This window comes from Terrapene carolina, unplaced genomic scaffold (assembly GCF_002925995.2).
Source record: "Terrapene carolina triunguis isolate 2854851 unplaced genomic scaffold, T_m_triunguis-2.0 Scaffold30, whole genome shotgun sequence".
Taxonomy (NCBI): domain Eukaryota; kingdom Metazoa; phylum Chordata; order Testudines; family Emydidae; genus Terrapene; species Terrapene triunguis.
Genome location: NW_020664381.1, coordinates 5,818,664 through 5,846,514, shown reverse-complemented (window position 1 = coordinate 5,846,514; position 27,851 = coordinate 5,818,664). Strand labels below are relative to the sequence as shown.

Here is a 27,851-nt window from a genome sequence, read left to right as displayed (position 1 = left end):
TTAATTCGGATTAACGCAGCTAAATCCGAATTAAAGTCGTAGTGTAGACCAGGCCTAAGTAAATTTTCTGTCACAAAAGCTTATTTCAGCTAAAGTGTTTATTGATTAATGTTAGATGTTATGCATGTACAATAACCTTTTGTTGTTCCATCCTTCCTTTTCTCCCATCCCCACTGTTTGTGCAGGCTCTTCAAAGTAACCTGAAGTACTCCCTCTTGCCAAGACGTCTGATTATCAGTAAGAGATTATCTCAGTGCTTACATCCAGCTTTACCTAGTGGAGTGCATTTAAAAGCACTAGAGACCTATGAAATCATCTTTAAAATTATTGGGACAAAATGGCTTGCCAAAGACTTATTCCTCTACAGGTAAATTGCTCTTTGAAAACTCAGACTTAAAATTTCATAATAGATTATTTTTTAAAATGACTGAATCTTTCTTTTTCTTTTTTTAAAGCTCTGGCTTGTTTCCCCTGCTAGCAAATGCAGCAATGTCAGTGAGGCCTATTCTCCTCGGTTTGTATGAGAAATATTTTCTTCCTCTGCAGAAGTCCCTCTTGCCAAGTCTTCAAGCCTTTGTAATTGGACTGCTGCCTGGATTGGAGGAGGGGTCGGAAATTTATGACAGGTGGAATTGCTTTTGTTACTTTAGAAACATAAAATGCAATACTCAATCCCTTCCCTATTTATTGAATTTTTATTTATTTATTTTGAAGGAACCCATATCTAGAAATCCTCATCCAGAGGGAGGATGTCTAATGGAGGGATACTGAGTGATGGGATGGAAAGGGAAAAATACTAGAAGTTGGAAGGGAACAGAAGAAAGACAGATGCATGAATGCAAGGGGATGTGGGGGAGGGGTAAGGGAGAAAAGAAATACAAGGATAAAAAGAAATTGAAAAGTAAAACTTTGGGGGGAAAGTTGCATTGAGGCAAATTATTGAGTCGTCCACTATATTTAGAAAGCATCACAGCTCTCCTTTCAAAATTTCTGAATACTTACCTTTCAAATCTGTAATGGGGTATTGAGGAGATCTTTTGACAGACTAAACTAAGCCTGTGTTTTTTGCACTCCTTAAATCTTTTGATAAAGAGGAGTTCCTGTTTTCCGTACATATCTAGATTGCAAGCATTCTATACTAGAAGACCACCTTGTGGTCCTGGCTGCACTAGTAAATGTACCACTTCTAAAACTCACTATCAAAAATGCCTTTTTCACCCAAAGCCCCTTAATGCGGTATTGAAAATGATGACCAGCTAGTGTGGTCAGGTTCAACAAAGTTCAACACACTTTGTAGCAATGCATGCTAGATTCCTGGTTGAAGAGGTCCTGTTGCAGTACACTTAGTCACTAGGCTTTTGGTTATGTAATGATTGTACTTCCATCAAGTAATAGCTGTAACAAAACTATTTTGCAACAACCCGTTGCAGGAATTGCACCCCTAGATAACTTTCATTATATTTCACTGAATACTCTCTATACGTAAACAGTGACTAAATGTTTGTCCTATACAGTATGTATGTGTTTTCCAGATTGATGCATTCTGTTCTCCTTCCCAAGAAATGGTGGAATTGAGTTTAGTTATAATTGTCTGTTTTGACAAAAGATGTTTTGTTTAGCTTCATGTAATGTTTCTTTGTAAAACAGTCTCAAGTCATGAAGGCGTAGAAAAAGCTTTATTTACATGGACAGTTAGCATCTATTGTTATGAGTTAACAAGAATAAGCTGCATTTGTTTAGTGACTGGTAACTAGCTTTTAACTGCTGAATTACCAGCTGTTAGGCAGATGGATAAGTATAAGTGTTGCCTCTTCTACAACTGCTGCACAAAAGAGTGAGTTTAAAGTGTGTGTGTGTGTGTGTGTGTGTGTGTTAGATTGGTTTATACCAGGGATCGGCAACCTTTGGCACGCAGCCCGCCAGGGTAAGTACCCTGGCGGGCCGGGCCAGTTTGTTTACCCGCTGCGTCCGCAGGTTCAGCTGATCGCGGCTCCCACTGGACACGGTTCGCCACTCCGGGCCAATGGGGGCAGCGGGAAGCAGCGGCCTGCCTGCGCCGCTTCCCGCAGCCCCCCTTGGCCTGGATCGGCAAACCGTGGCCAGTGGGAGCCGCGATTGGCCGTATACAGTGAAGTATTGGTGCAGTTTCTTTATTCTGACCCCAGTAATTCTTTTGAATGAAAGTCATCTTCTCATCTGACCTAACCAAAGTCTTTAAAATATTCTATTTATTTGAAACTCACTAGGTTTGAAGTAAGAATTAACAGTAGTTTCAGGTACTACACTTTATCCCCAAAGTCCCCTGTCAATTTTTGTGGTTTTATAATCTCGTTTTTCTTTTTCTTTCTTTTAATATTTTTTCTCTCCCTTTCACTTTTAGCTGTGTCTCTCTGGGGACACACAAATGGGATGGCTAATCATAGTGAAGTCTCTTGTAGTGAAACACTATAACTTTACATGGTAGTGCAAAAAGCACAAAGTAAGCCGAATGACAAGTTTTTTCTTTAGTTTTTGAGTTTTACTCTTCTTGGTTGTGTAAGAATGGTAAATAAAACACTTTAAGGCAGAAGCGATTAAGCTGGGTAAATTTTACTTCAGCTGTATTGAAGTCTGTGTAATGTGACAGAAATTTAACCATTAAGTGCAGCAAAACTGTGAAAAGCAACTTTGCAAAAAGATATCGTGTGATCCCATATTTGTGTCCATTTTATTATTTTAAAACTCAGTCTGCTCAATTTACAAGTACAAATATGTGTGGGGTTATTTTCCAACTACCAGCCCAGTAAGCTTACACTAGAATCTGAAAGTCAATTTAGGTTCTTTTTGGCTCGGACATAAGCAGTAATACATCTTCTACAATCAGAACGTAGTTAATAATTCTGCTGTGTGTGAACTAGAATAGCAGCTCACATACTCATAGCTACATTGGTTGTGCAGGATTAGCAATTTTTGTGAGTGAAAATTTTGTGGTCATTAAAGTAAGTAAGCTAACTGAATGTACACTGGAATCAGGTTTCTTAAGGAAAGGTGTTTCTCTTTTACATGGTTGGTTGTTAGAGTAGAACCAAGCTTTACATTCTACATGCAGTATTATTGCAAACAATTGGAAATTAGAGATGGAAGAAGCTTGACACAGTTCAGGGCAACTGCATCTGTATTCCCCCTCTATGGTCCAGCAGGGCATCCCCTTAGGCTTTCAGCTCCCCAGCCATTGCCTCGCTTGGGTAGAGACACACACACACACACCTCTTTCTGACTAAGGGATTGCCACACTTCACAGTCCCCTGACTATACTGTGAAATCCTCCACAAAAGACAGGCTGCCTAAGCAGGCTTCTTTTGCCTTCTCTTCAGGGACGATACACAGTGTAATTGCCACAGACATAAGGTTTCACACGGCTCTTTCTAAGCAAGAACGTTTTAGTCTCAAGGTAAAAGCATTACAGAGTGAACTAATTTGAAACAATAAAAAAAACCCCACACAAATGCTAATAAGCTTACTAGAGATCCCTCATCCCAACTCCAACATATGCCCCTGCAGTCCTTCAAAATCCCACATTGGGTGTTCCTGTGGTTTCAAGATCATAACATCCTTTTGCCCAGAACAAGAACCCTCATGAGACTGTGAGGCACTCGTTTATCCCACTTGGGCCTTTTGAAAAGGCCATGAATAGGTTGTCAACCAGACAATGGATTTCTGGTCAAAGCAAAGCTTCAAAAGGATGGACTCAGAGCTGGGTCACTTGCATTCTCCTCACCTCAAGTATTTGCTGGGAAATCTACTTCATGCTTACTGTCCCAAAAGTTGACGTTTTTACTACTACTCAAAGATTTCATTAGTCATGTCTCTGAGAAAAGTGGCATACAATTCCACAATAACATATAAACAATTGCCTTTTTAATACAATGGACCCCAAAGGCATTACATTTAATTCAGTAAAGTTTATCTTTATTCTATAATATTTGTCCAGGATATTGTCCTATCTGTGTCAAGGCTTTCACACACTCCTTTTTCTTCCTCAGGCAAGTGGGTGTGATGATCCTTTGGGCTAACCTCGACATAATTATCACACAGTTTTTAGATGTTTAAAATAATATTTTAAATTTAGCTACTATAGATATTGAACCTGATCACCTAATATGTTGTATTAAAGTGTACACTGTACAAATTTCATAGCAACCAATGAAAAGTTAAAGTATTTATATTGCATTAGTGCAGAGATGAGCTACTGAGCAAACACTGAAATGCATGCGTGTTTCACTGAAACAAAGTGACTTAACACACAGCTAAAAATCATCATCATTCTGTGCAAGTCCTTATAGTATGCATGAGATTCTTTCAGTGCAACTGGTTCAGGAATTAGCTACCAGAAACTACTGCATTATTTACTGTCCAGTTACAGTTTGTGAGACATTTATGCAAAACGGGTAGTTGCTGGGGAAGTTGCCAAAGTGGGCAGACAAACATTGTTCCATTGAATGCGCACAATGGTAAAAGATTCGTTACAGCACTTGCCATTATGGCAAAATCATATTGGAAAGGGTAACGGGGCAATCCCGCGGGCCAGATCCAAAGCCCTGAGGGGCCGGATCCAGCCCGCGGGCCGTAGTTTGCCCACCCTGAGTTACACGGTATTAACAAACTGAAAGTATTGCACTTGAATTCAGTGACAGAGTTCAATGGAATTAACATTATGTTTTACATGGAAAGGCAAATCTTTATAATATTATTACCTTTTTTTCTCCCCACACAGAACAGATGCTTTGCTTGTGAAGCTGTCTGTACTAACAGGCCAAGAAGTGTTCTATGCTGCTATCTGGGGGAGTGTTCTGGTCAGCCCTTCTATAAGACTTCCTGCTTCTCTGTTTGTTGTGAGTCATATCAACAGAGAGTTGTCTGGAAAACAGCAGAAGTACATGCTGGGAACTGATTATAAGCTCACAGTAAGTTCATGACGTTGCTAGTGGGATATTCTCAACTACCATAATGCTGACACAAACTGGAAAACACTATCCTTCTTCGTACAAATTGAAGTCCCAATCTCTTTAAAGAGCATCAGTAAGAGAATGAAATGTCTAATTCAAAATTTGCTCAATGAGTGCAGAATCTCAACTGAAGTGGTAATAATGAAAAATAACTCTTGCGAACTTTGATCAATATGTAGAATGGCAAATAGGTCATTTAGAAAAACATGGTCAGTGATACAAATAAGAAATGGATGGTGTTGCCTTGTTACAGTAAAACTGCTTTAACCCTGTTATTTAGTTGTATTGCAGTAGTGCTCAAAGACTCCAATCAGAATTGAGGCCCTATTGTGTTAGGCATTGTACACAAACATTTCAAAATCAGTATCCGTTTTATACACCATAAAAAACAAAAAAGGAGAGGTGGAGTGAGATCCAATGCATTCTTACACTTAGTGAAAAGACTATCCTCTGCAACCACTAATATTAGCTGCCTACCTATTGCAGTTGTCCAGAAGTGCTTGGGAGAAGAAGATTGGAGAGTCTCATAATTCTTGGCTCCAGAAAGTAGGACAAAAATTTGAAAAATAGGAAATGAGTAGAGAAGCGGTGCATTGGGGGAGTGAACTGCCTAGGGGTGGCATGTCCTTGATAATTTTTAACCAAACTCCTTTACAACCCCAGCATTTCTGCACTCACCTTGGGCTGCAGTTTCTTTGGTTACAGGAATATTATGTACAGCATTAAGGATTTGACTTGGTCTAAATCAGAAAAGACAAGAAATGAAAAATAAAGCTGACATGCCCATCTTTGCTTACTCCATTTTGCCTTTAGGAATGGAATGTCAAACTCTGTCATTGTACGTCAGACACAGTGTTTAAGATGTTCTTGTTTTTTTTAACTTTAACACTGTGCACCTTTTGACATTATTTAAAATAACATACAACTAAACCAAACAGCAGTAAACCAACAGGAGAACTCCAGTATCTATTGTCTTGTATTTAATTTCCTTTCTTGAAATTGAAAAATGTTTCATAGGTTTTAAATTACCTATCGTTTTACCAGAAATACTGGAATAACTGTAACTAATCATCAGACAGGATGTGTCATCTCAAGATGCATTGGCAGGCATCAGATATTCAAAATTGTGGCCTACCCAGATATGTGGAAATGCTAATCATTATATATGGAAACAATATAAAGCTGAATCATTTTTATGTTCTCCTATTTGTGGAAAGAAAGTTCTCTTTAAATATGTAGTTTTCGATGCTTTCCAAGTGTCGCCATGCCTCAGTGGGTCACAGCTGAAGATGCCAGATGCAGGACAAACAGCTGAGAAATTACCCAATGATCATACTGTTGTCAATCCTTTAGTATCTAATATCTAAAGGTTTATTTATAAGAGAAAAGAAAGAGGAGAGAGTTCAAATGGTCAAAGGAATCAAATAGATACATGCATTGCAAAGTTCTTGGATCGGGTTTGAAGCAGTGATGAAATGAACTGCTGGTTTATAATATCTCTGGTAACATCCAAAAGATTGGAAGGTCCTCAGTCCATTGATTAGAATGCTCCTTTTAGCGTAAGTCTGTAGTCCAGAGATCAGAGCAGGAAAGAGGCAAAATGGAGATGTTCCAGGGCCTTTTATATTTTCTCCCATGTGGAGGGAAAACTCTGTCTTACGCTATGTCTACACTACGGACCTTACAGCGGCATAGCTGTAGCAGTACACCTGTGCCGCTGTAAGGTCTCCCGTGTAGTTGCTCTTGGCCGACAGGAGAGAGCTCTCCTGCCGGCATAGTTAAACCACCCGCAACGAGCGGCATTAGCTATGTTGTCAGGAGAGCCTCTCCTGCCAACATAGCGCTGGCCACACCAGCACTTTTGCCACGGAAACGTCTGTCGGTCAGGGGAGTGCTTTTTTTACACCCCTGACCGACAAAAGTTTTACCAACGAAAGTGGTAGTCTAGACAAACCCTTAGTTTGTGGAAAAGTACAGGAACAAGATGGAGTCCAGAGTCACATGAGCAAGTCACATGCCGTTGCATGCTGTGATGAGTCATACCAGGAGTCATTACCCATATTCTGGCTAAAATGTCCTCCGGAAGGCCCATCCTGCGGGGATAAACTTCTTCCATGGCCCATTGTGTTCATTGATGGGCCATCAGCTCTAATGGTCCAGTCACACTGTGCTAGCTAGACTTAGATATAAACTACTTTAGTTATCACAGGAGCAAACACATTTGAAATAAAGGTATATAGTCAATACTCATAACTTCAGGTACAAAAAAGATAAATGCGTACAAACAGGATAATCCTATTCAGCAAATCACAACTTTTCCATTGACACTTTACATGACATACTTTGCACAGGATTTTTTGCTATTGCATAACAGTGGTAGCAACACTGATATACATGGTCACATTTTAATCATATAACGTCACACCAAGTAAAGGTACTGATGTTGGTATTCCTATTAGAAGATAAAATAAATAATTAAAATATTTAATAGCTGTCAACAATATTCATAATTTAGGTAATGATTATAACTATAAATAAAATGGTATTATGTTTCTTTCTCAAATTACAGGTAAAATCTTTGCGTGTATCAGTATTGGATTCAAATGTTCTTGTGCAAAGAAACACTTTGGAAGTGCTTCTCTTCTTTTTTCCATTTTATACATCTTTGGTAAGAGCATTATTTGAATGTCATTATGATTACATTTTATTGGCGGAAGGATAAGATCTTACTGAGGGAAGATTCTTGTAGGGTCCTACATAATCTAGATATTCCTGTGAATATACACCAGTTATTTTCTCTTTCTAAGGATATGTCTATATGACAAAAAAACCCAAAACAACCCTGCAGAAGCAAGTCTCAGAGCTCAGTTCTACAGACTTGACCTCATGGAACTTTACACTGTGGCCATAAAAATAGCCACATAGACATTTCTGCTTGGGTTGGTCTTTGGGTTCTGAAGCCTGGGGAGGGGAGTGGGTTTGACCCTGAGCTCCAGCCCAGTCTGGAATATCTACGTGATTATTTTTGGTGCCATAGCATGAGGTTCACAAGCACAAATCTGTAGACCTGGGCTCTGAGACTTGCTGCTGCAGGCTGGGGGGGGGGGGGGGGGGGGGGGTTTTGTTTTGTTTTTTGTTTCTTCCCCTCCCCATGTAGACATATCCTTGGGGTCTAATCCTGCACCATTTGCAGTCACTAGTTTGGCTGTGGACGGGGTGAAAGTAACATACAGGATTTACCGGTACTGCTGGTACCCTGAGGGGGGCGGGGCCTCATCCGGAAGAGGCGGGGCCTCTCAAGATTTAAAGGCCCTGGGGCACCGTCTGTGGCTGGGAGCCCCAGGGCCTTTAAATCAACCTGGGGCTCCCAGCTGCCGAGGTGGCTGGGAGCCCCCAGGGCTCAGGGGCAAATTAAAGAGCCCTTTAAATCCCTCCCGCAGCTCCGGTGGCTGGGCTGGGGCCAGGATTTAAAGGGCTCTGGGCTCCCCGCTGCGGCTGGGAGCTCCAGGACTTTTAAATCCCTGCCCGAGCCTGGCTGCCGGGCTGGGGCCGGGATTTAAAGGGCTTGGAGCTCCCCGCCCCAAGCCCTTTAAATCCCCACCGCGGAAGCCGGTGCGGTCCAGCACGGTGTACTGGCTCTTGCCTGTATGCCATACCGTACTGTACCAGCTTATTTTCACCTCTGGCTGTGGACTTCAGCAGGGTCAGGCATCCACTTTGTTTCCCCAAAGTCCCACATAGTGGTTACCATCCATTAGGCCTGAGACACCACTGGTGTTCTTAAACACACACTTGGGGGGTTGCTAACATAAAATGTGAAGAGCTCAAGCCTGAGCAACTATGTATAGGAAATTAACTGTATTTTTATTTTTCCCAGCTAAGAGTTCTTAAGTGGTTGGGGTTGTCTGGACTAAATTAAAATATTTACACAGTATTTGCAAAATCAAATAGATTTTTCCCCTATTACTTTTTGCTAGTTTGTCTCCTAGCATCATCCTAGTGTTGAAGATGTCAGCTAATTTAGTTTGTTAGTGAGTAACAAAATTGGTTAATTCTTAATTAGGCTTGATGTCTTAATTGTGGTTATGCAATAAAAATTTGAAAATGACCACACAATTTTAAAGGAAGACTTCAGTGGATCAATTTCTACTGAGATTTTAAATTGCAGGTTGTTGATGGTTTGTCCCTGTTCTCCTTTAGTAGGCTAGATCTATTAACATATCTTTGTCAGTATTATATCTGATACTGGTAGCCATTAGAAATTAGTTAATTGTGAATTTTACAGTTCACCTACAGCTAAGTTGTCTTTATTCTTTGTCTAGGACTACAATGAAAGTGCTATTCCACTGCTCAGGTCTGATGTAGTCCATATTCTCTCAGCAGCTACACAAACACTCTTGAGGAGAGACATGTCACTAAATAGAAGATTATATGCGTGGTTGCTAGGTACTGTGCAATATGTGGTGACATTAAGTGTAAATATCTAATTTGTACTTTGTCCACTACATTTGAATATACTTTTCCAGAGATAAATAATAGAAGTCTCTTCATTCTGTTCATAAATGACAACTCTTTTGCAATTGAGAATTCTATTAAGCCAATATTGTTTCAGTTGATAAATAAATTCTGCCTTCTTAAATCTTAGTGTCTCTAACAAATACTTGATATCCCTCATCACAATTCAGTCTCGGAATGTCTATAACAAGTTTGGGAGATAACTTTAGTCAGAGAGCAAACATGCCTGAATTTGAAGCAGAAATGATTGTTCTTTGTAATCTGTGAATCTCGATTTACATACCATAGCATTTAAGAGTATCTACAACAATTCTGTACAGATGCAATTATTAAACTGTAGTATGTGAGCTGTTGTCAAGTAGAAAAAAGGGTTGCTTTAAAGTAGTGAATCGGAATCAAAATCTTATCCCAATTAAAATTACAATGGTGATAACATAGTTTCAGTAACAAACTGATAACAATAATTACCAAGTTAGTCTTCCATTTATAAGACTCCTTAATACCAGGCTGGCTTGGTTGTCTCTTCTCTCCATATGAGGGGAGATTAATAAAATAGGGACTTTTCATTTTGGAAAAGAGATGACTAAGGTAGGATATGATAGAGGTCTGTTAAATCATGACTGGTGTGGAGAAAGTAAATAAGGAAGTGCTATTTACTCCTCATAACACAAGAACTAGAGGTCACCAAATGAAATTAATAGGCAGCAGGTTTAAAACAAACAAAAGGAAGTATTTCTTCACACAGTGCACGGTCAACCTGTGGAACTCCTTGCCAGACGATGTTGTGAAGGCCAAGACAATAACAGGGTTCAAAAAAGAACTAGATACATTCATGGAGGATAGGTCCATCAATGGCTATTATCCAGGATGGGCAGGAATGGTGTCCCTAGCCTCTGTTTGCCAGAAGCTGGGACTGGGCAACAGTAGATGAATCACTTGATGATTTCTTGTTCTGTTCTTCCCCTCTGGGGCACCTGGAATTGGCCACCATTGGAAGACAGATACCTGGCTAGATGGACCTTTGGTCTGACCCAGTATGGCTCTTCTTATGTTCTTATTGCTAGTGCAATGCTCTGTCCTGCAGAGAACTGATGTTGGATCTAAAGCTTCAGTCATAACTCACAAGGGTGTCCGGGTTTTAGAAGAGGCACAGAAAATAGCATGATGAAATCTTGGCCCTGGTGCAGTCAGTAGCAATACTCTCATTGATCTCATGGAGCCAGAATTCTATCCAGTTGCTTAATCTCTGTGGGGAGGGAGGAGGCGACGACTTCGATCGGCTCTGAAGGGATCTATCTATCTCTAGCTTTCACTTCCAGAAGGATGCTTCAGGCCGACACCATTTCAAGGGTTGGGAGGGATTTGATTAGCTGTTGATGATGGTGATACATATATTACCATAATCACCAGGATCCCATTGTGCTAAGCGCTGTACAAAGACAGAGCTAAAAGATGGTGCCCGCTCCAAGCAGCTTACAATCTAAGTATAAGGCAAGAGACAACAGATGGATATAGACAGAGGGCTAGTCTACACTGGCAATGCTAAAGCGCTGCTGCGGCTGCGCTTTAACATGCCTCGTGTGGTCGTGGTGCAGCGCAGGAAGAGAGCTCTCCCAGCACTCTCTAAAAACCACCTCCACAAGAGGTGTAGCTACCAGCGCTGGTGCACTGTCTACACTGGTGCTTTACAGTGCTGAAACTTGCTGCGCTGGGGGGTGTTTTTTCACACCCCTGAGCGAGAAAGTTGCAGCGCTGTAAATTGCCAGTGTAGACAAGCCCAGAGAGAGGGCGGGAGAACCAGGAAACAATGAGACAATATTGGTCATAATAGGCATTGATCTCAATACTCCAGTATCACAGCCATTATCAAGTTTTTTGTGTAGGTATCACAGAAAAGGAGAGTTTTAAGGGTTTTTTTTTTTTAAAGGATGTGAGTGAGACAGTTTTGCAGATGTTTATGGGGACTTCCTCCTGAGTATCACGGGAATGTGGGAGAAGGCACAAAGGTGCTTGTTTGAAAATTTTAACAAATGGGCAATGGAGTCTGGCATCACAGACTAATTGGAGGCAGGAGTTGACATCTCAGTAGTGATTGAGAGATGATAGGTAGGGTGGGGATAGCCCATGTAGGGCCTTGAAAGTGAGGACAAGTGGCTTATGTTTGATGTGCTAGAGGAGAGGGAGCCCAGTGAAGGGATGCAAAGAGAGGTCATGTGGTCAAAACAACCAGTAGGGAAAATGATCTTTGCAGCAACTTTCTACTTGAATCCAAGGGCGGCAAGATTGCATTTGTCCAGGCCAAAGAGAAGAATGTTGTAGTAATAGACATGAGAGCCTGCACAAGAGTTTTAGCTGTGTGGATGGATAGGAAAATATTTTAGATGTTATGCAGAAATATCTGCATGGTTCAGTCATAGCCTGTATTAGAGGCCCTAGAAAGAGGCCCAAGCTGCAGATGACACACAAGTTACTTGGTGGTTGGCCTCCACGTAAGCACACATTTTTTGAAGGCATTCAGCCTGGACTGGAGCATAAACTACTACTTGGACAAATTCAGGTTAAAATGAATATAATTGCTTCTATTGCTTGTTTTATGGTATGTATGTTATATCAGTATTTTCTGTACTCATGCTGTTTTTATTTAATTTGTAGGCTCTGATATTAAAGGCGGTACTTTTGCTCCAGATTCTGCAGCTTTTGAAGATCATGCCCTCTATTTTTTTGGAAAATATTCCAAAGATCTTTTAGTTGAGGTTGGTATTTATTTTGTTAAACCTCAGAACAAACTGCTGTTTATCTTGTTCACTGTATGTCCTTCATGGCCTCTCTTCCTGAACTATAACAGATGGGAGGAGATCATTATTTTGTATTCATTTGACAGGAAGTCTGAACGCATGTTGTGCTGTTTTGTTCCATTTTATGGGCATGCGATGTAAATGGAATCTAATGAAAACTGTCAGTTCCGTCTACGCTAGCCTACCTGAATTACTAAAAACAAATCCTGTTTATCCAAAACTTTCTTGCGTATGTATCAAATAAACTGAAAATTTCCTTGATTATCTGAATTAATTTATTCTCCCCCCTATTCTGTTTTAGTAATCTAAGTTTGGCACCTAGTGCAAGAATCCAGACCTAAAATTATTAATAAAATGACAGTATCTCTCCTTAGTAGTTGTCACATTTTGGTGTTTTCTTTTAACAGGCTTTGATTGAAATATTGCATCAGAAGCTCTCAGAGGCTGCCTTAGAAGATCATGCATATCTGAAACCTTTCCGTATCCTAATTAGTCTCCTTGACAAACCTGAAATAGGTAATATTAAATATCACTACTGACACAGACTGCTAAGAACTGCTGTACTATAGTGATGACATGATGTATAGAAGGCTTTCTGTTAATCATCTCCAAATGGTGCAGTCCCTCCTCTACCCCAGGTTCCAGCCCCTGGGTCCTATATTGCAGAGCAGCCATCCATTTCAGCCTCAATATTCTGCTCAACTCCCCACCCGGGGGCTATTTTCTACAATCCTGTCGCTGATCTGACTTTCTCTTTGGTCTTTGCCTGCTTCTGATCACAGCCCCTTTCCCAGGCTGCATACCTCCCTCTGGCTGTTAGGAAAACAACAAGTTCTTACCCCTCCCTGGTCACCTCCTTATCTCATTTAGCTTAGTTTCTTGGGCAACTCTCTCCTCTTTCTGTACAGTGTCTTTCCCAACCTTTCGCTGTTCCTGGCAAGCCTCCTCCCTAGGCCCTTCTTGCTCCTCCTGAGTCTCCCTTGACTGATCTGCATATCCTGTTTCCCGCAGTAGTCACGTCCTCAGTCTGTCATGTGCTCAAGAGATCCACAGTCCTATAATGCAAGCTGGCAGTGCCTCACCCATAAAGGGCCAGCACATCCTCCTATACTATGCAGGTGCCAAGATTACATACCTGATTTGCTGTATATACCAATATTTTATAAAACCTACTCAGAAGTATTTACTGTACTTGAACATTGACAGACACAAGATGCTTATGAGTAACTTGTGGTTATTTGAAATTTGTGTACTCTTTGGCAACTTGTTGCTTACGAGATTTGTTTTCTCGCTGAAGGAATCTCATGCCTGTAAACCATCTCCTGTAGAAAATGACGTTTTTTAATGCTGTGCAGGAAACTGGGCATGGTAACCCTGCTTATGAAGATTTGATCACAGTATCTGTGTAGATGATACCATGAATGAATCATTCATGTTATGAGCTTATAAATATTTAGCTGACAGCGGCTTAAATTTTTTAGTATTTGTCTGAGGATTCTCCTATTTCATGGATGGTGGAGAGGAAAATATCTTTGTTTGCCTCTCTCAATGCATTTGCCCCTTTGTTCTTTACAAATTCATCAATACATCAGACAGCATTTATGTGAAAAACCAGGATGAACGTGTACTGTCCTTTACCAAGTGAAAAAAATTTGTACAGATTTTGTTCAAGGCGCTCAGTTCAGTGTTCATTTGTCTACAAAGGAAGCAAACTTCTTGAGTGAATGTAACAGGATGCTTGCTTTTCTTGTCCAGGCGTGACTTTCTTTTAGACACATTGTAACACAGGTAGATTTCTTTTTAAAGGGTGCTTTCTTGCTTAAGAAATATTTATATGATATAAGTTGTTACACTTAGAGCCTTTTGTTATGTATAAGCACTGTTTGGTGTATGGATTTTATTTTATTTTTTAAAATTTCTGAGCAGGAAAGCACTGTTAAATAAAACTATTGGATCAATCAAATAATATATATTTTGTACATTAGGATATAAACTAAGCTATAATCCAAGAGCAAAAGCAGTGAAATAAAACCTGTCCTGCATTCATCTAAACCACAAAATTAGTAATATTCCTATTTCTGTAGTACACAAAAAAGTATTAAAAAGCTTCTTGAGCCTTATAAGTCAATGTGAATTAGACACTTCATTTTGAAATCAATATATTGCAAAGATACTATGCAAAAGAGCATAACATAAAGAGAATATTTTTCTTCAAGGCAGTGTGACCTAGTGGATAGAGCACTAGACCACAACTCAGGAGACCTGGGTTCTATTCCTGGCTCACCCACTGGCCTGTTGGGTAACTATGGGCAAGTCACTTCATCTCTCTGTGCCTCAGTTTCTCCATCTATACAGTGGAAATAATGGTGCTGATCTCCCTTGTAAAGTGCCTTGAGATCTATGAACAAAAAGCACTATATAAGCTGTGACCAGGGTCCCAGTGGGGGCCAGCTGAGGCCACTCAATTAGGGTGAACTGCAAAGAATGAGGTAGACAATCCCCAAAAAGCTGGTGGATATTCCAATACTTTGATTTACCAAACCAGCATAAAACAGCTGCTTTATTACCTTACTGGTTACTCAGAAATCCAAACAACACAGTTCCCTTAAAGTGATCCAGCCTCAGGCCTCCATCCAGGTACCTAAGTCAAATATGATGATTTCTGAAAATCTTATTTCATCATATAAAAGAAAAGGTTCTACCAATCCCAAAGGATCGGACACATTACCTCCCAGGTTATTGAATATTCCAGATCTTACCCAAATACACACTACAGCCAATTCTTATTAACTAAACTAAAATTTATTAAAAAACTAGAGAGAGTGTGGTTAAAAGATCAATATACTTACAGACATGAGTTCAATTCATTGAGGTGCAGATTCATAGCAGAGATGGTGAGCTTTGTAGTTGCAAAGAGTTCTTTCAGAAATAGTCCATAGGTTCTACTCCAATGTCCAAATATCATATTCAGGGTATTCCAGCATAACTGGGACCTCAGTCTTGCGACTCAAACTTCCCCTGATGAAGCCTAAGCAGATTTGAGATGAACAGGATCAGGACCCAAGGATCTTTTATACAATTTCATGTCCTTTTTTTGACAAGTTGGAATTCCTCTGGGAACAAAAGGTAATTAGCATGACTTTGAAGGAGGTCCATCACCGGTACTTAGCCATACAGATTAACATAAGGCAATTTGCTTGTTCCTCCACCATTCACAGATGACTTGCTAAACATTTCAAAGAGAAATGAATACAGAGATATCCTGTGTTAACAATTCATTTAAATGCCAGGATGTTCTTTTGATCTCTGAATTAACAGAATACAACATAGACAGGGACTGTTGATTACATTGTTGACCCTATTAATATATATGTAAATACACAAAAACTCAAACATTATCTGCCCACATGTCTTTTGAGGGTTATTTATTTTACAGGATGTTTAACCCTTTCTAGCCATGCGTCACATAAGCATGAAGTATTAGTCCTATGCAGCTTCTTGAGGTTCATGGCTGGGCCTCAGATGTGCTGTTAGCACTACGGATTTGCTTTTCAAAAGCGCAGAGCACCCACAATTCCAGTTAAAGTCAATGGGAACTACAGTTGCCAGCCATTCTGAAAATCAGGCCTTCCTTAGTGTATTTCTGATCCTTTTTTCCTTGATAGGCTTTTTTTCTCTTCTCCATGTGTTAACCTGTGTGATCCTACCAACTGTTCAAATTTCCATGTATGGAGTTGAAGACTTCATTGTAATGCCAGCATATTAAACTGGCAGTGGGAACCCCCTGGAATTTGACTGTACAATTGTCATTTGAGACATGCACGTTGTATATTAAATGTCATTAGCACACATTTATATAAATGTCTGAAGTGATTTAAAAACAATGCAGGCATTTATTAAGCAACTACCTTGTGATCTTTTGAAGTGACATATGGAATATACAGGCCAACTTTTCAAGCAGCTTCACAAAAAATTGTAAAATTCTGGCAATCTCACATTCTATTAAGGTGTACAAAACTAAGTTATTTAATACGCAAATTTTTGATCTCACAAGCGGAATCTGGATAGTAGTTTAAAATGTCATAGAAAATTGTCTCATCCCCGTACTTCTCATAAGTAACCATGGGATAGTACATTTTCTTTATAATCAGAAGTTCAGTTTTAGACTAAAAGCTTGTAATTGATTAGTTCTGTAATCAGTTTGGGGTAATTACTGGATTTAATTTTCCTTTGATTGCAGGGCCACAAGTTGTTGGGGATTTGTTCCTTGAAGTGATTCGAGCCTTTTATTCTTATTGCAAGGATGCCCTGGGTTCTGATCTTAAACTTAGCTACAGTCAAAGTGGCAATGTACTTACAAGGTATACCGTAACCATTTTCAACTAATAGTTGAAATTGTATCTTTCATAAGAAAGCTTACTAAAGTAAACTACACCTCTACTCCGATATAATGCGACCCGATATAACACTAATTCGGATATAACACGGTAAAGCAGTGCTCCGGGGGGGGGCGAGGCTGCGCACTCCAGTGGATCAAAGCAAGTTCGATATAACGTGGTTTCACCTATAACGCGGTAAGATTTTTTTTTTGTTCCCGAGGACAGCGTTCTATCGGGGTAGAGGTGTATTCAATAATCACATTGGGTAAATCTTACCTGTTTGTTAATAGCATAAGTTCTAACAGTGTCTTTTTGATGTAAAAAAAATGAAAATCATTGATTTTTTTTTTCCAATCTGTTTTTTATTTTACTTTATATTTCCTACCCTGAGTTCTCCTTTAGCATCACAGGGTTGTTCTCTTCCAACCAAGAGGATTTGAGATCATTGATTTAGATGCTTGGCTGATAACATCATATTTATATATGCAGTGTTGCATACATAAATACATACACCCACCTTGTCTCTCTAACATCAGATTTATTACATAAATGTGTTGACAGAGCTCAACTTTTTAGTTCACAAAGGCCTGGTCTACACTGGGGGGGGGGGGTCGACCTAAGATATGCAATTTCAGCTACGAGAATAGCGTAGCTGAAGTCGACGTATCTTAGTTCGACTTTTACCTCACGTCCTCGCGGCGCGGGGTCAACTGCCGCAGCTCCCCCGTCGACTTTGCTTCCGCCTCTCGCCGAGCTGGAGTTCAGCAGTTGATGGGAGAGCAATCGGGGATAAATTTATCGCATCTACACTACACGCGATAAATCGATCCCTGATAAATCGATCACTACCCGCCGATCCGGTGTGTAGTGTAGACATACCCAAAATCAAATTAAAGGTTAAAGATTTCTCGTGTCTTCAGAAACACTTGCAAAATTTAGCTATTCCAAAATGGTTGTTTTGAATTAAGGAACTTCATGTCTTTTCTTCAGGCCAACTTTCTAAGAATAGTTCAAATAATACAAAAATATGTATACTTGTTGTTTAGTCTTCACTAATCATTTTTGTTCTTCTTACAGTGCGATCAAAGAGAATAGAAGTGCCTCAGAAATTGTTAAAACAGTCAACTTGTTGATCACATCCCTAAGTACAGATTTTCTATGGGATTATATGACCAGATGTTTTGAGGACTGCTTCAGGTAGTTATCCTGTCTGGCATTAATGCAAAAATAAATTAAGAATTACATAGCTAGGACAACAGAGAAGTGTCAATGAAAGATTCAAATGCCAGTGCCATGATCCTAACCAAAGGAGCAGAGAGATGCATGGTTGGATACTGTACTCACCATCTAATACAAGTAGTTAAATCTGAGGCAGCTGTTTCTAAATACAAAATAAACTGCCATGGTTTGGTCACTCTTTCCAAAAAGCAACATGGTTGTTTTCTGGAGGAAAAACTGCATGTTCATAAGTAGAAAGCAAGGAGATCACATGGGATAAGATCATACTTACACTAGGATGATCTTTCCTGGCCACTTTGTTTTTTCAGCTAATATACATAAAATACAGCATACAGCAACTCCCCATACAGAAGAATCTGGCCTAGTGTCTTCTCACATGCTATGTAGAAATGAAATTAATATTGTTTAAGAGGCACACAAGGTGGCCAAACTTTTGTTTTTAGAATAGGTACACCTATTTAACTGTAATCAAAATTTTAATGGAAAAGTGCTTCCTCCAAAGTGTGCAATTAAGTATGAGTGTATTTTCATTCTAAACCTAATTAGGTAATTGAAAGGAGGTGTCCTGTCAGTCAGCATAGTATTTAAGCACCATAACTAGTGCTTGAAATGAGCCAGTATTTATTGGAATGGCATAATAGCACTCTTCCTTTACTCTGCTCTTGTCTATGCGAGTTTTATAACTTTTTGTCTTCAGAAGATGAAATTCCCAGAAAATATCCCTTTATATGCTAGGCTACTAATAGTTGGGGGTTTCCTCAGCACAGCAGAGAGGAATTAGACTAATGGGTAACGTTGCTAAGTATCTAATATGAACCTTAAAGAAGAGAAGAAACTGGTGCTTATTTTGATCAAGATAATACAATGTGGTGTTGTACTTCTCTTAACTACCATATGTTAGGATGCTAAACTGTACACAACTTTGTGATCACAATAAAACGTTGATAAGTACTTGACTTAAACAGCCAAGTTGATGGTGGATACAAATCGGCCTTCTTGGCTTGTGTAGTTAGCACGGATGCCAATATAAAGTACATTTAGGTTTAGGTTTTTTAAAAAAATAAATAAATAAACCACACTTTCTCTTTCAATGCCAGGAATAAATCCATGCAGACAAGATACCCTACTGAGAATGTCAGCACTCCTCCTACAATCTCAGAGCTCTGCACACTACTGTTGTTCCTTCTTGATGTGATTCCTTTGGTAAGACAAGTTTGACCTAAAGTTAATCATTTAGAGTCCTAACTCTCATTTTCTTTCCCTTTTATCAGATAAGATTCAGTTACACAGAAGTATTGCTTTTATTTTGGTGGATACATTTTTTTTTTTTTAATGGAGGAACTACATATTCATTTGAAAAGAAAACTGATGAATAAATACACAATCCTTTGAACCAAATCCTGCCCACTCTTACTCGTGTGAGGAGTTCCATTCAAGACCACTTAATGTCATGTAAACCAAGAGTAGAACTTTGTTCCTAGCCTTCTCAGCGTGTATAGGACTGAGGTGTTAATGGGGGGTTTACTATCAGCATGGTATGCAACATATCCTCCTAATAAGAATGGCTTGGGGCTTCTCAGCTAATAGACAAATATCTTTGTAAGTTATCTGACAAATATATAAACTCAGTTTCGGAATACCAGCACTCCCTGGAAAATCAATATATTGATTAGATGACTTACATACGAATAATGAACTTGTGTAAATTACTGAAATTTTCTAATTATAACTGGATACTTATAATAAAACTGTAATTTACTGAAATAGAAATTAGAATTGACTGGTAACTCATGCATGACTTGCAAAGTTCTGTATGCCCACTTGTTTGTGGGTGATTACTTTTCATTTTATTTGCCCATCCAAAAAAAAAAAAATTCATTAACTGTATCCTATTTTAAAGGATATATATGCCATGTATTGTCAGGGTTTTTTTCCCCTTTGCTGCTTGGGTGGATATATTATTTGGACTGTTTTGCAAGGCTATTATCAGTAGTCAAATTCCATTCAACACTAGGATCTGGTTCTATGTTCAGCATTGAGTGGAGTAGTAGAACTATTTAAAGCAACTATATGTAACTTAACTCAATGTGCACATGTATTAGTCACATCTATGCTCACTGAAGTTAGACTTTATATTAGGCAGCTTGACAATGGTAAAATCCATTTCTGTCTGCTAAGCCATTTAGCATTTAACTACTTTAAATCCCTGCTTATTTTAGGAACTTTACTCTGAAGTGCAGACTCAGTATCTCCCACAGATGCTCAGTTACATGGTACAGTCTCTTCTGGAGAATGTGGAGACTCTAAGTTTACCAGAACTCACTCATGCTTTAAAGACCTGCTTCAAAGTGCTTAGCAAAGTACAAATGCCTCCTGCCTACTTGGATAATGAGACCGGAAGTGAAAACTCGGTAGGTATTGCTGCAAGGCCTGTTGCATATTTGCTTATAAATAACTATTCACAAATCAAAAGTGTTGTACTCTCCATAAAAGAATTTGCATTATTAAAATAAGGTATGCTACTAACTTTTCTACTCTAACTGAAATGTAGGTTACTCATCGCAGCAGTATAGTTTCTTGAGTCTTTCCTGTTTAGGCCCCTTTCATAGGCTCTGATCCACTTTGTGCCATGTATCTGAGCTGGTCTCATTTTGGGCACCAACCCCAACCTTAATTGACTTGTTGCCTAAGCCGTGCAAAGGCATAGTGTTGTCTAAAATTAGGATGTGGTGCAAACCCCTTTCCTGCTCCATCCCATCCACTGAAAAGAGCCCGGTCTTCTGTGGATGCTACTCAATGTACTGGTAAGATGCCCTGGGGCATTTGAAATAAAGAGTTGAAGTGGCCAGATCAAGCCCAGCCTTTTTGCTATCAAGATTACCTGGCCTGCTACAAGATGCATGTTAATACAACAAATTGTTAAGCTCACAAGAACATGGCAAATAATTAATGTGTGATACAGGTAGAAAACAAACTACACAGTTTGCTAATGATGAGCAATAATACAAGAATAGAAATAACAGTTAGAAACAATCAGACTTGGCAGTCACTGCTTTATTGACGTTATAATCAATGGCATAACAAGGAAACCCTTTCCTTCCACGCTTTATCACTTCTTAAATTTCCTGTTGGGCTGCTATTGCACAACATTAGATCGTGAAAGTGCTGAACATGGCCCAGAGCCTCAGAGAGGAGGAGGTGTGAGGTGTAGTTTTAAAACAAGTATAGTTTTGTCTTCAATGCAACAGAGCCACTCATCAATAGCCACATCTAACTATTTCATATAAATATCTCTTTGGCTCCAACAATTGCCAGATAAGGTGGTTTATTCATAAATTCAGGAGATTCATAGATTCCAAGACCAGAAGGGACCATTGTGACCATGTAATCTGGCCTTCTGTATAACACAGGCCATAGGATGTTCCCCAAAAAAGAGAATATTGGCTAAACAGCAGTCATCAGCAGGACCATAACTCTTACAAGTCTATTGATACCACTTTCACAAAGACACTGCACAAGTTATCAGGGCAGAAGGGAAGGGATTCCTGTCCTACACTCTTTTTTCCCCCTGCTGCCCCAAGTGTGATTTCAGTTATTTAAAGAAACTCCAAAAATACAGTGTAATGAAATAGACACTCACTGCTTCCATTTCAGAGCCCAGTGAAACAAGAAAACAGTGATATAACTTTAGAAACCAAGCCTGCACTACAGGATGAAGATGACACTGCTTTCGCTCCCCTCAAGTCTGAAGACAGTGGCATAGGTCTAAGTGCCTCATCCCCAGAGCTCTCTCAACACTTAAGATTGCCAAGAGTGACTCCTGAAAGGGATGATGTTTGGAAAAATGGGGGGAGTATTCAGAGGACTTTGCATTGTATCCAAGAGTTAGTTGATAAGTTTGCCAGTAAATACATTTTTGGGGTGCATTTACAAGATCCAGGAAATGGCAGAATTTCGATAGCAAACATGAGCAGAGGAGAGAAGAAAGAAAATAATTACAGAGTCGCTGAAAATGCTAGCAAGAAAAAGAACCCCTGGGAAGGAAAGCAAATTACCGTACCGCAGTTTAAACAAATGCTTTCAGACTTGTTCACAGTTCGAGGATCACCATTTAAACAGAAAAGTCTGGAGCCTCTCTCCCCTGCAAACCGTGACCTTGGTAGCAAAAAGGGAAAAGAAGAATGGGACATTGAGCAGGTAATGCTTGATTTGGGGGACATGAAAGAAGACTGCAGAGAGGCCTTTGCTGCTGCTTGTCACCTTCTACTGGATTGTACTACTTTCCCAGTCTACCTTTCTGAGGAAGAAACAGAACAATTGTATTTATCTCTGTTTCAAGTTCCTGGTAAGAAGTGTCTTAGACAAATAATTTCAGTGTCCCAAAATGTAAATTGTACTACAAACTAAATGCACTATGTACTAGACACAACCAAGAATGTGTACACAATATAATATGACAGGGTGTGTATGATGAATGCAGTTGTAGTACATTTGGGTATTTGGAGGGATATGGGGAGAGACTGAAGGCAAATTGCTTACTGTGTCCAAGACATGCCCATATTAGAGTGCATCTTATGTTTTAGAATTGAGTGTATTTTGCAGTTTTTGAAATCCACTTTGTTCTCTTTTGAAATACTTTGGTGTTCTGGTCCTGGATAAAACAATTCGCCCCACCCCCTCAGGGTTCCCTGGGAAAAGAGGGTCAACACGGGCTAACATGCAGCATCAGAACAAATTGCATAATTAGGGCTGGTTCCCATTGATAGTTCAGCTACTCCCCTGGAAGAGGGTAAGATAGAAAAGATAGGCTTGTGGTGGACACAGGAGTGGGGCAATGGGAGATCTGGGTTCTGCTTCTGGTTTTGCGACAGATTTCTGATATCAGTAAAATGGGGATAATACTTACCTACTCCCTGGACAGTTGTGTCTTCAACGTTGGGGCTTGTCTACACTGGCAATTTACAGCACTGCAACTTCCTCACTCGGGTATGAAAAAACACCCCCCTGAGCACAGCAAGTTTCCGCACTGTAAAGTGCCAGTGTAAACAGTGCACCAGCGCTGGGAGCTACACCTCTCGTGGAGGTGTTGTGTGTGGTTTTGGTTTTTTTAGCGTTGCCAGTGTAGACTAGCCCTCAGTTCTTTGAGATGCTCCGATGGAAGACACTTCAGTTATGTCAAGTGTTCTAATTAAAGGGTTTAGAGTCATATAGCTTCTGAGTTTCCAGGATATCATGTTGGAGTCAATATGGGCATTCTGACTTTTAGGGCTTTTAGGGCTTTTTCCTCTACATAGTCCATAGAAAGTAAAGAGTTTCCAAGGAAGAAAAAATAACCTCACTCCTAAATCAGAGAATTTGTAGTAAGGAAGGGAGGAGTGAGTAACTTTCTGTAAGATAGTTCATACAGAAGCTACATGAATAGGAGAATGAATAATGTTAATTTAAAAAATATTACACATGCTTAATTTTCAGCGTGGTTGGTCTTTTTTCATTTGATTGAGCCCAGACATTCTTCTCACAAAGTAGATAATGAGGCACTAGCAGTCTTCTACAAACATGGATTTGTCAGGGGATTTTTGTTACTAAAAGTCCAAAGCGTTATATTTATAATTATTACCAAATCTTGTCCGTGACTTTCCTATTACAATTTTTGAGGTGCTTGTGTTTTAGGACCTTTATATTTAGTTACTTTTAATTGTACCCCAACATATTCCTCTCTCAAACAAATTAGTCTAGCTGTTAATGGAAGTACCATTAATGTAACAGAATATACAACGAAAATGCATGCATTTGGGGGAGGGGAGGTGTTGAGAGGATGGGGCTCTTGGTAGAATGTTGAGATTTGCTATGTTGGTTAGCTGTTTTAATGTTTTTTCCTATTCTTTTGGGCTGCTTCATGATATCTTAGTGGATAATAAAATTTAATTGGTGTTAGGAGAGCCTAAAACATATGCATAAACTCTTTTAATAGAATAAAAGGGTAGTACATAACATATTTTAGTAGGTCAAGCTAATGCTACACATTGAAATACACCTCTACCCCGATATAACATGAATTCGGATATAACGCGGTAAAGCAGCGCTCCGGGGAGTGGGGGTGAGGGCTGCGCACTCCGGCGGATCAAAGCAAGTTCGATATAATACAGTTTCACCTATAACACGGTAAGATTTTTTGGCTCCCGAGAACAGCGTTATATCGGGGTAGAGGTGTATAAGAGTTGTTATAAAGCTCATGATTTTGTGGGAAGGTAAATTCCATGGCATCTTCAGATTTGACAAATGTCTGATAAAGTAATCTAACATTTAAATATTATAAAAGCATTTTTTTCCCTGTCTGTCTTCTGAGGAGGTTGTGATACCAGCTTCCCTCTGTGGCTTAAATCCCTAATGACGATATGCTGCTGCGTAAATGACTGCTACATTCAGAATGTGTCCATCTCCACGCTGCTTGAAGTTATCAACCATTCTCAGTCACTGGCACTTGTGATTGAAGACAGAATGAAGCGGTATAAAATCTCTGGACACAACCCCTTCTTTGGGAGACTGCAGATGGTCACAGTTCCTCCAATTGCTCCTGGCGTTCTAAAGCTAATATCAGAGAAAACAGACTTTTATCAGGTGTCAAACTCTTTACTGTACAAATATGCTTTAGCTAAAATATGTTAGTCATAATTAGATGGATTTCTGGGATAATTCTAACACAACATTAAAGGTAGTGCCTTCATGTCTACTGGAGAGACTTATGTATGGCCTAGGTATACACACTCTGACATAATTTATGTCTCTTATAATGTATCATGGCCGATATTTTCAAAAGTCAGTAGTGAGTTTTAGAAAACCTTAACTTTCTTGTGCACAGATTTAAAGGTCCCTGAATTTTAGAGGGTGGATGGTCAGCACTTTTGGAAAATAAAGACCCAGGTGTCCCAAGTGGGGCACCAAACATCACTAGTCACTTTTTGAAAATCTTGATCCCTAACACTAAATGTCTTCATTTGTTTTTGTTTTGTGAACTTGAAGACTACATTTTAGAAGGATTTTATGCTCTTTTGAGCTCCCAGTATGAAAAATTGGTGATGGTAGATAAAATGGGGAAAAATTCAAAGTACACTCTATTCCACATAAGCGGGGGAGAGGGGAAGATATTTCTGAAGGGTGCCCTATCAGTAGTCATTTGTGGTGCAATAGCCACTTTCAAATACTATTGCAAAAGAGCTACATTGAGAGTTTTTAAACACCTTCCATTTTATCTATTGATAATAGAAAGTACGAATTTCAACTGGCTGGTGGGCCCCCAAATGCTGTTTAAAAGGCAAAACATAGGGGGCAGGAAAAGAAGTTTAAAATGGTTGCTTTCCTTTTTTGTTACCTCATCAGTTTCTCTTGTCTTTCCTGCAAAGCTTAGTAACTGGGATAGGGGTAGCAGGAGTCACTCTTCCCCATTCTTTGCAATTGAATCCTTTCTTTAACAAAAAAAACAGCAAAACCTTATGGTAGAAATAGATGGGATGGAGGATAGTGGAAAAGAGACCGGATACCATTATCTAAATTATATACTCTGGTAATAAGGTGGAAATGTTATACCTGTGCGTCACTGGAGATTTAAACATAGATAGGATATCTTCATTTGGATTATGACTTTGGACAATCAGCATCCATATTATTCATAGACAAAATATTGTATCTAAATCCAGTGGGTGCCTCTTTGATCAAATACCATAGTCATTTTTTTTTATTCTGCAATATGTTGTGATTATTTATAGGAATATTTCTAAGGACAGCTGTAAGGTTATCTTACTATTTCTCTCTGCTTCTGTGCAAGGTCAACTCTCAACTCTTTGTAATAGGTAATGTGAAGGGCAGTTGAGAGGCTTAGCTGGAAGGAGAAGGGCATGTCTAAGCAGCTAGTTACTTTTTAAAACGACATGCGGGGGGGGAGATTCTAAATTAAATTTTTAAACTTTAATTGGGAGCTACTGTTTAGTCGTGTGAGGCAAAGATGGCTCTATCACATTACCACTTCTTTCAACCTTGTTCCTCTTTGTATGCCAAAGTGGTAAAACTATCCCGGTGTTCCATTTCTTACCTATGTGCTGCTTTTGTGTTACAATTTTTAGTATTGTTTACATCATCTGAATTCTGCATGTTTGGGGTGGGGATTAAAGTTAGAAATGGAAGCAGAACTCTGCTTTCCTCACCTGTTAGTGGACAGACATGAATTGATTGCAACTCCAGGACAGTGCTATTGTGTTCCCCTAGTTCTGGATTTATGTATCAGCCTCTTGCACTTCCCTAAACTGAGAATATGCAGGATAGGAAAATATGAACTACCCTTTTCACAAATACAGAACACTTTAGTGTTTATACCAAACTTTTAAACCAGTGGGACTGGTACAATTTATTTTATCTGTTCCCCTAGAGAGTCGCTCAAGTACTTTGGAATCAGCTGAACAAAGAGACAAGGGAGCACCACATTACCTGTGTGGAGCTGTTTTATAGACTGCACTGCTTGGCTCCATCAGCTAATATTTGTGAAGATATTATTTGTCATACGCTATTGGATCACGATAAAGTAAGTCCTGTATTTCCTAGGCTGCCTCATTATTGTAGTGTTTTACCTGTAGCTCCAGCCAACCTTCAGCTCCCTGGCCGCACAGCTTCAGGGCTTCTCAACCCCTGCTTCTCTAGAGACCACAGTTGAGAATCTCTCACTCCTCCCTGTGGTGCATTCCCTCAGAGTCTCTGGATGAATCAACATAGGACCCATCTTAGTCATTGGATGCTATCCACTTTCCCTAAAATCACAGATTCTCCAAAATTAGCAGTCCTTCACAGCATTTCTAAATATTTTCCAGATCCACGGTAAGTCTGAAAACAAGTTGGGCTGGACACTGACTTATTCTTCCCAACCTTATGTTCTGATAAGTCATTTGACCCTGTGTCGGAGACAGCATTGAACGGCTCCTAGACCAGGCATAGTCAAACTATATTTAAAATGAGCAGATTCCCTTTAGCAATTTCATTTCCCTATTTTAAAGATCGATCAGTTCTTTTAGTTTTTCTGACAGCTAACATGTAAGTTAAATAAAAGGTCACAGCATGATGCTAATATATAACCAATGTCTTAAACCTTCTGTGATTCATTTTATATATAGATATATCTATATATATCTGCTCTCACAATTCTGAAACTTGTTATATATTAGGATCCATACAGGGGTTGTGGGTATCTGAATAGTCAAGAGTTTGGAAACCTATATTTTAGACTCTTATACACATTCAGGGATGATAAATCCTCAGTAAGGTCTGCCCACTAATAACAGTCCCTTCGTATGACCCTTCTTTGTCATCCAACCCCCAATAACTCAAGAGATTAAAATACTGTAAATGGGAATTCCAAACATGTCTTTTCTTTGAAATCATCAGCTTTTTTTGTGCACTAGGTGCTTTTTTGTTTTGATTGCCTTGGGTTGTGAGTGCATGGCAAGAAAATGGCATTGTGTGTTAATCCTGTCTAGAAATGAAAAACAGGTGCAGAAGTCTTAAGATTTTAGAAGTCATCTATGCAATAAGCATTGTTTTTTACTAGAGCCTTTTAAATTCACTAAACTTACTACATTTATCACAGAATCAAAAAGTTCCTGTCTTTTCTTTTTCCTTCTGTAAAGGGGACAAGGCTGGAGGCACTTTTCAGATTCTCTGTGATATGGCATTTGACCAGAGAAATCCAAGGCAGCAGAGTCACTTCCCACAATCGATCCTTTGACAGGTATTGTTGTACTTTTAATTTGCCTGGCTTAATGTTTATATAAATATATTTAGTTAAATTATACTTTTTTGCTAGGAAAAAAAATCTCCTGGACAGTCATATGAACCAAAGTAAGGGTGTCAAATATTTATTTATTTTTAACTTAAAAATAAAAACCCCTATTTGTGTT

The 27,851-nt window shown here is 39.3% G+C and overlaps 1 protein-coding gene across 1 annotated transcript in view; it reads left to right on the top strand.

Moving 5' to 3' along the window:
* Positions 1 to 27,851, top strand: part of DOP1B (DOP1 leucine zipper like protein B) — a 94,339-nt gene that overhangs the window by 25,493 nt on the left and 40,995 nt on the right. The window contains exons 3-17 of the mRNA XM_026651062.1: positions 186 to 367; positions 456 to 626; positions 4,754 to 4,943; positions 7,555 to 7,653; positions 9,308 to 9,431; positions 12,153 to 12,253; positions 12,703 to 12,811; positions 16,536 to 16,656; positions 17,752 to 17,871; positions 19,011 to 19,116; positions 20,133 to 20,324; positions 21,568 to 22,258; positions 24,260 to 24,531; positions 26,333 to 26,485; positions 27,582 to 27,682. Of these exons, the coding sequence (XP_026506847.1) occupies positions 186 to 367; positions 456 to 626; positions 4,754 to 4,943; positions 7,555 to 7,653; positions 9,308 to 9,431; positions 12,153 to 12,253; positions 12,703 to 12,811; positions 16,536 to 16,656; positions 17,752 to 17,871; positions 19,011 to 19,116; positions 20,133 to 20,324; positions 21,568 to 22,258; positions 24,260 to 24,531; positions 26,333 to 26,485; positions 27,582 to 27,682 (2,732 nt within the window). The remainder of the gene's footprint in view (positions 1 to 185; positions 368 to 455; positions 627 to 4,753; positions 4,944 to 7,554; positions 7,654 to 9,307; positions 9,432 to 12,152; positions 12,254 to 12,702; positions 12,812 to 16,535; positions 16,657 to 17,751; positions 17,872 to 19,010; positions 19,117 to 20,132; positions 20,325 to 21,567; positions 22,259 to 24,259; positions 24,532 to 26,332; positions 26,486 to 27,581; positions 27,683 to 27,851) is intronic.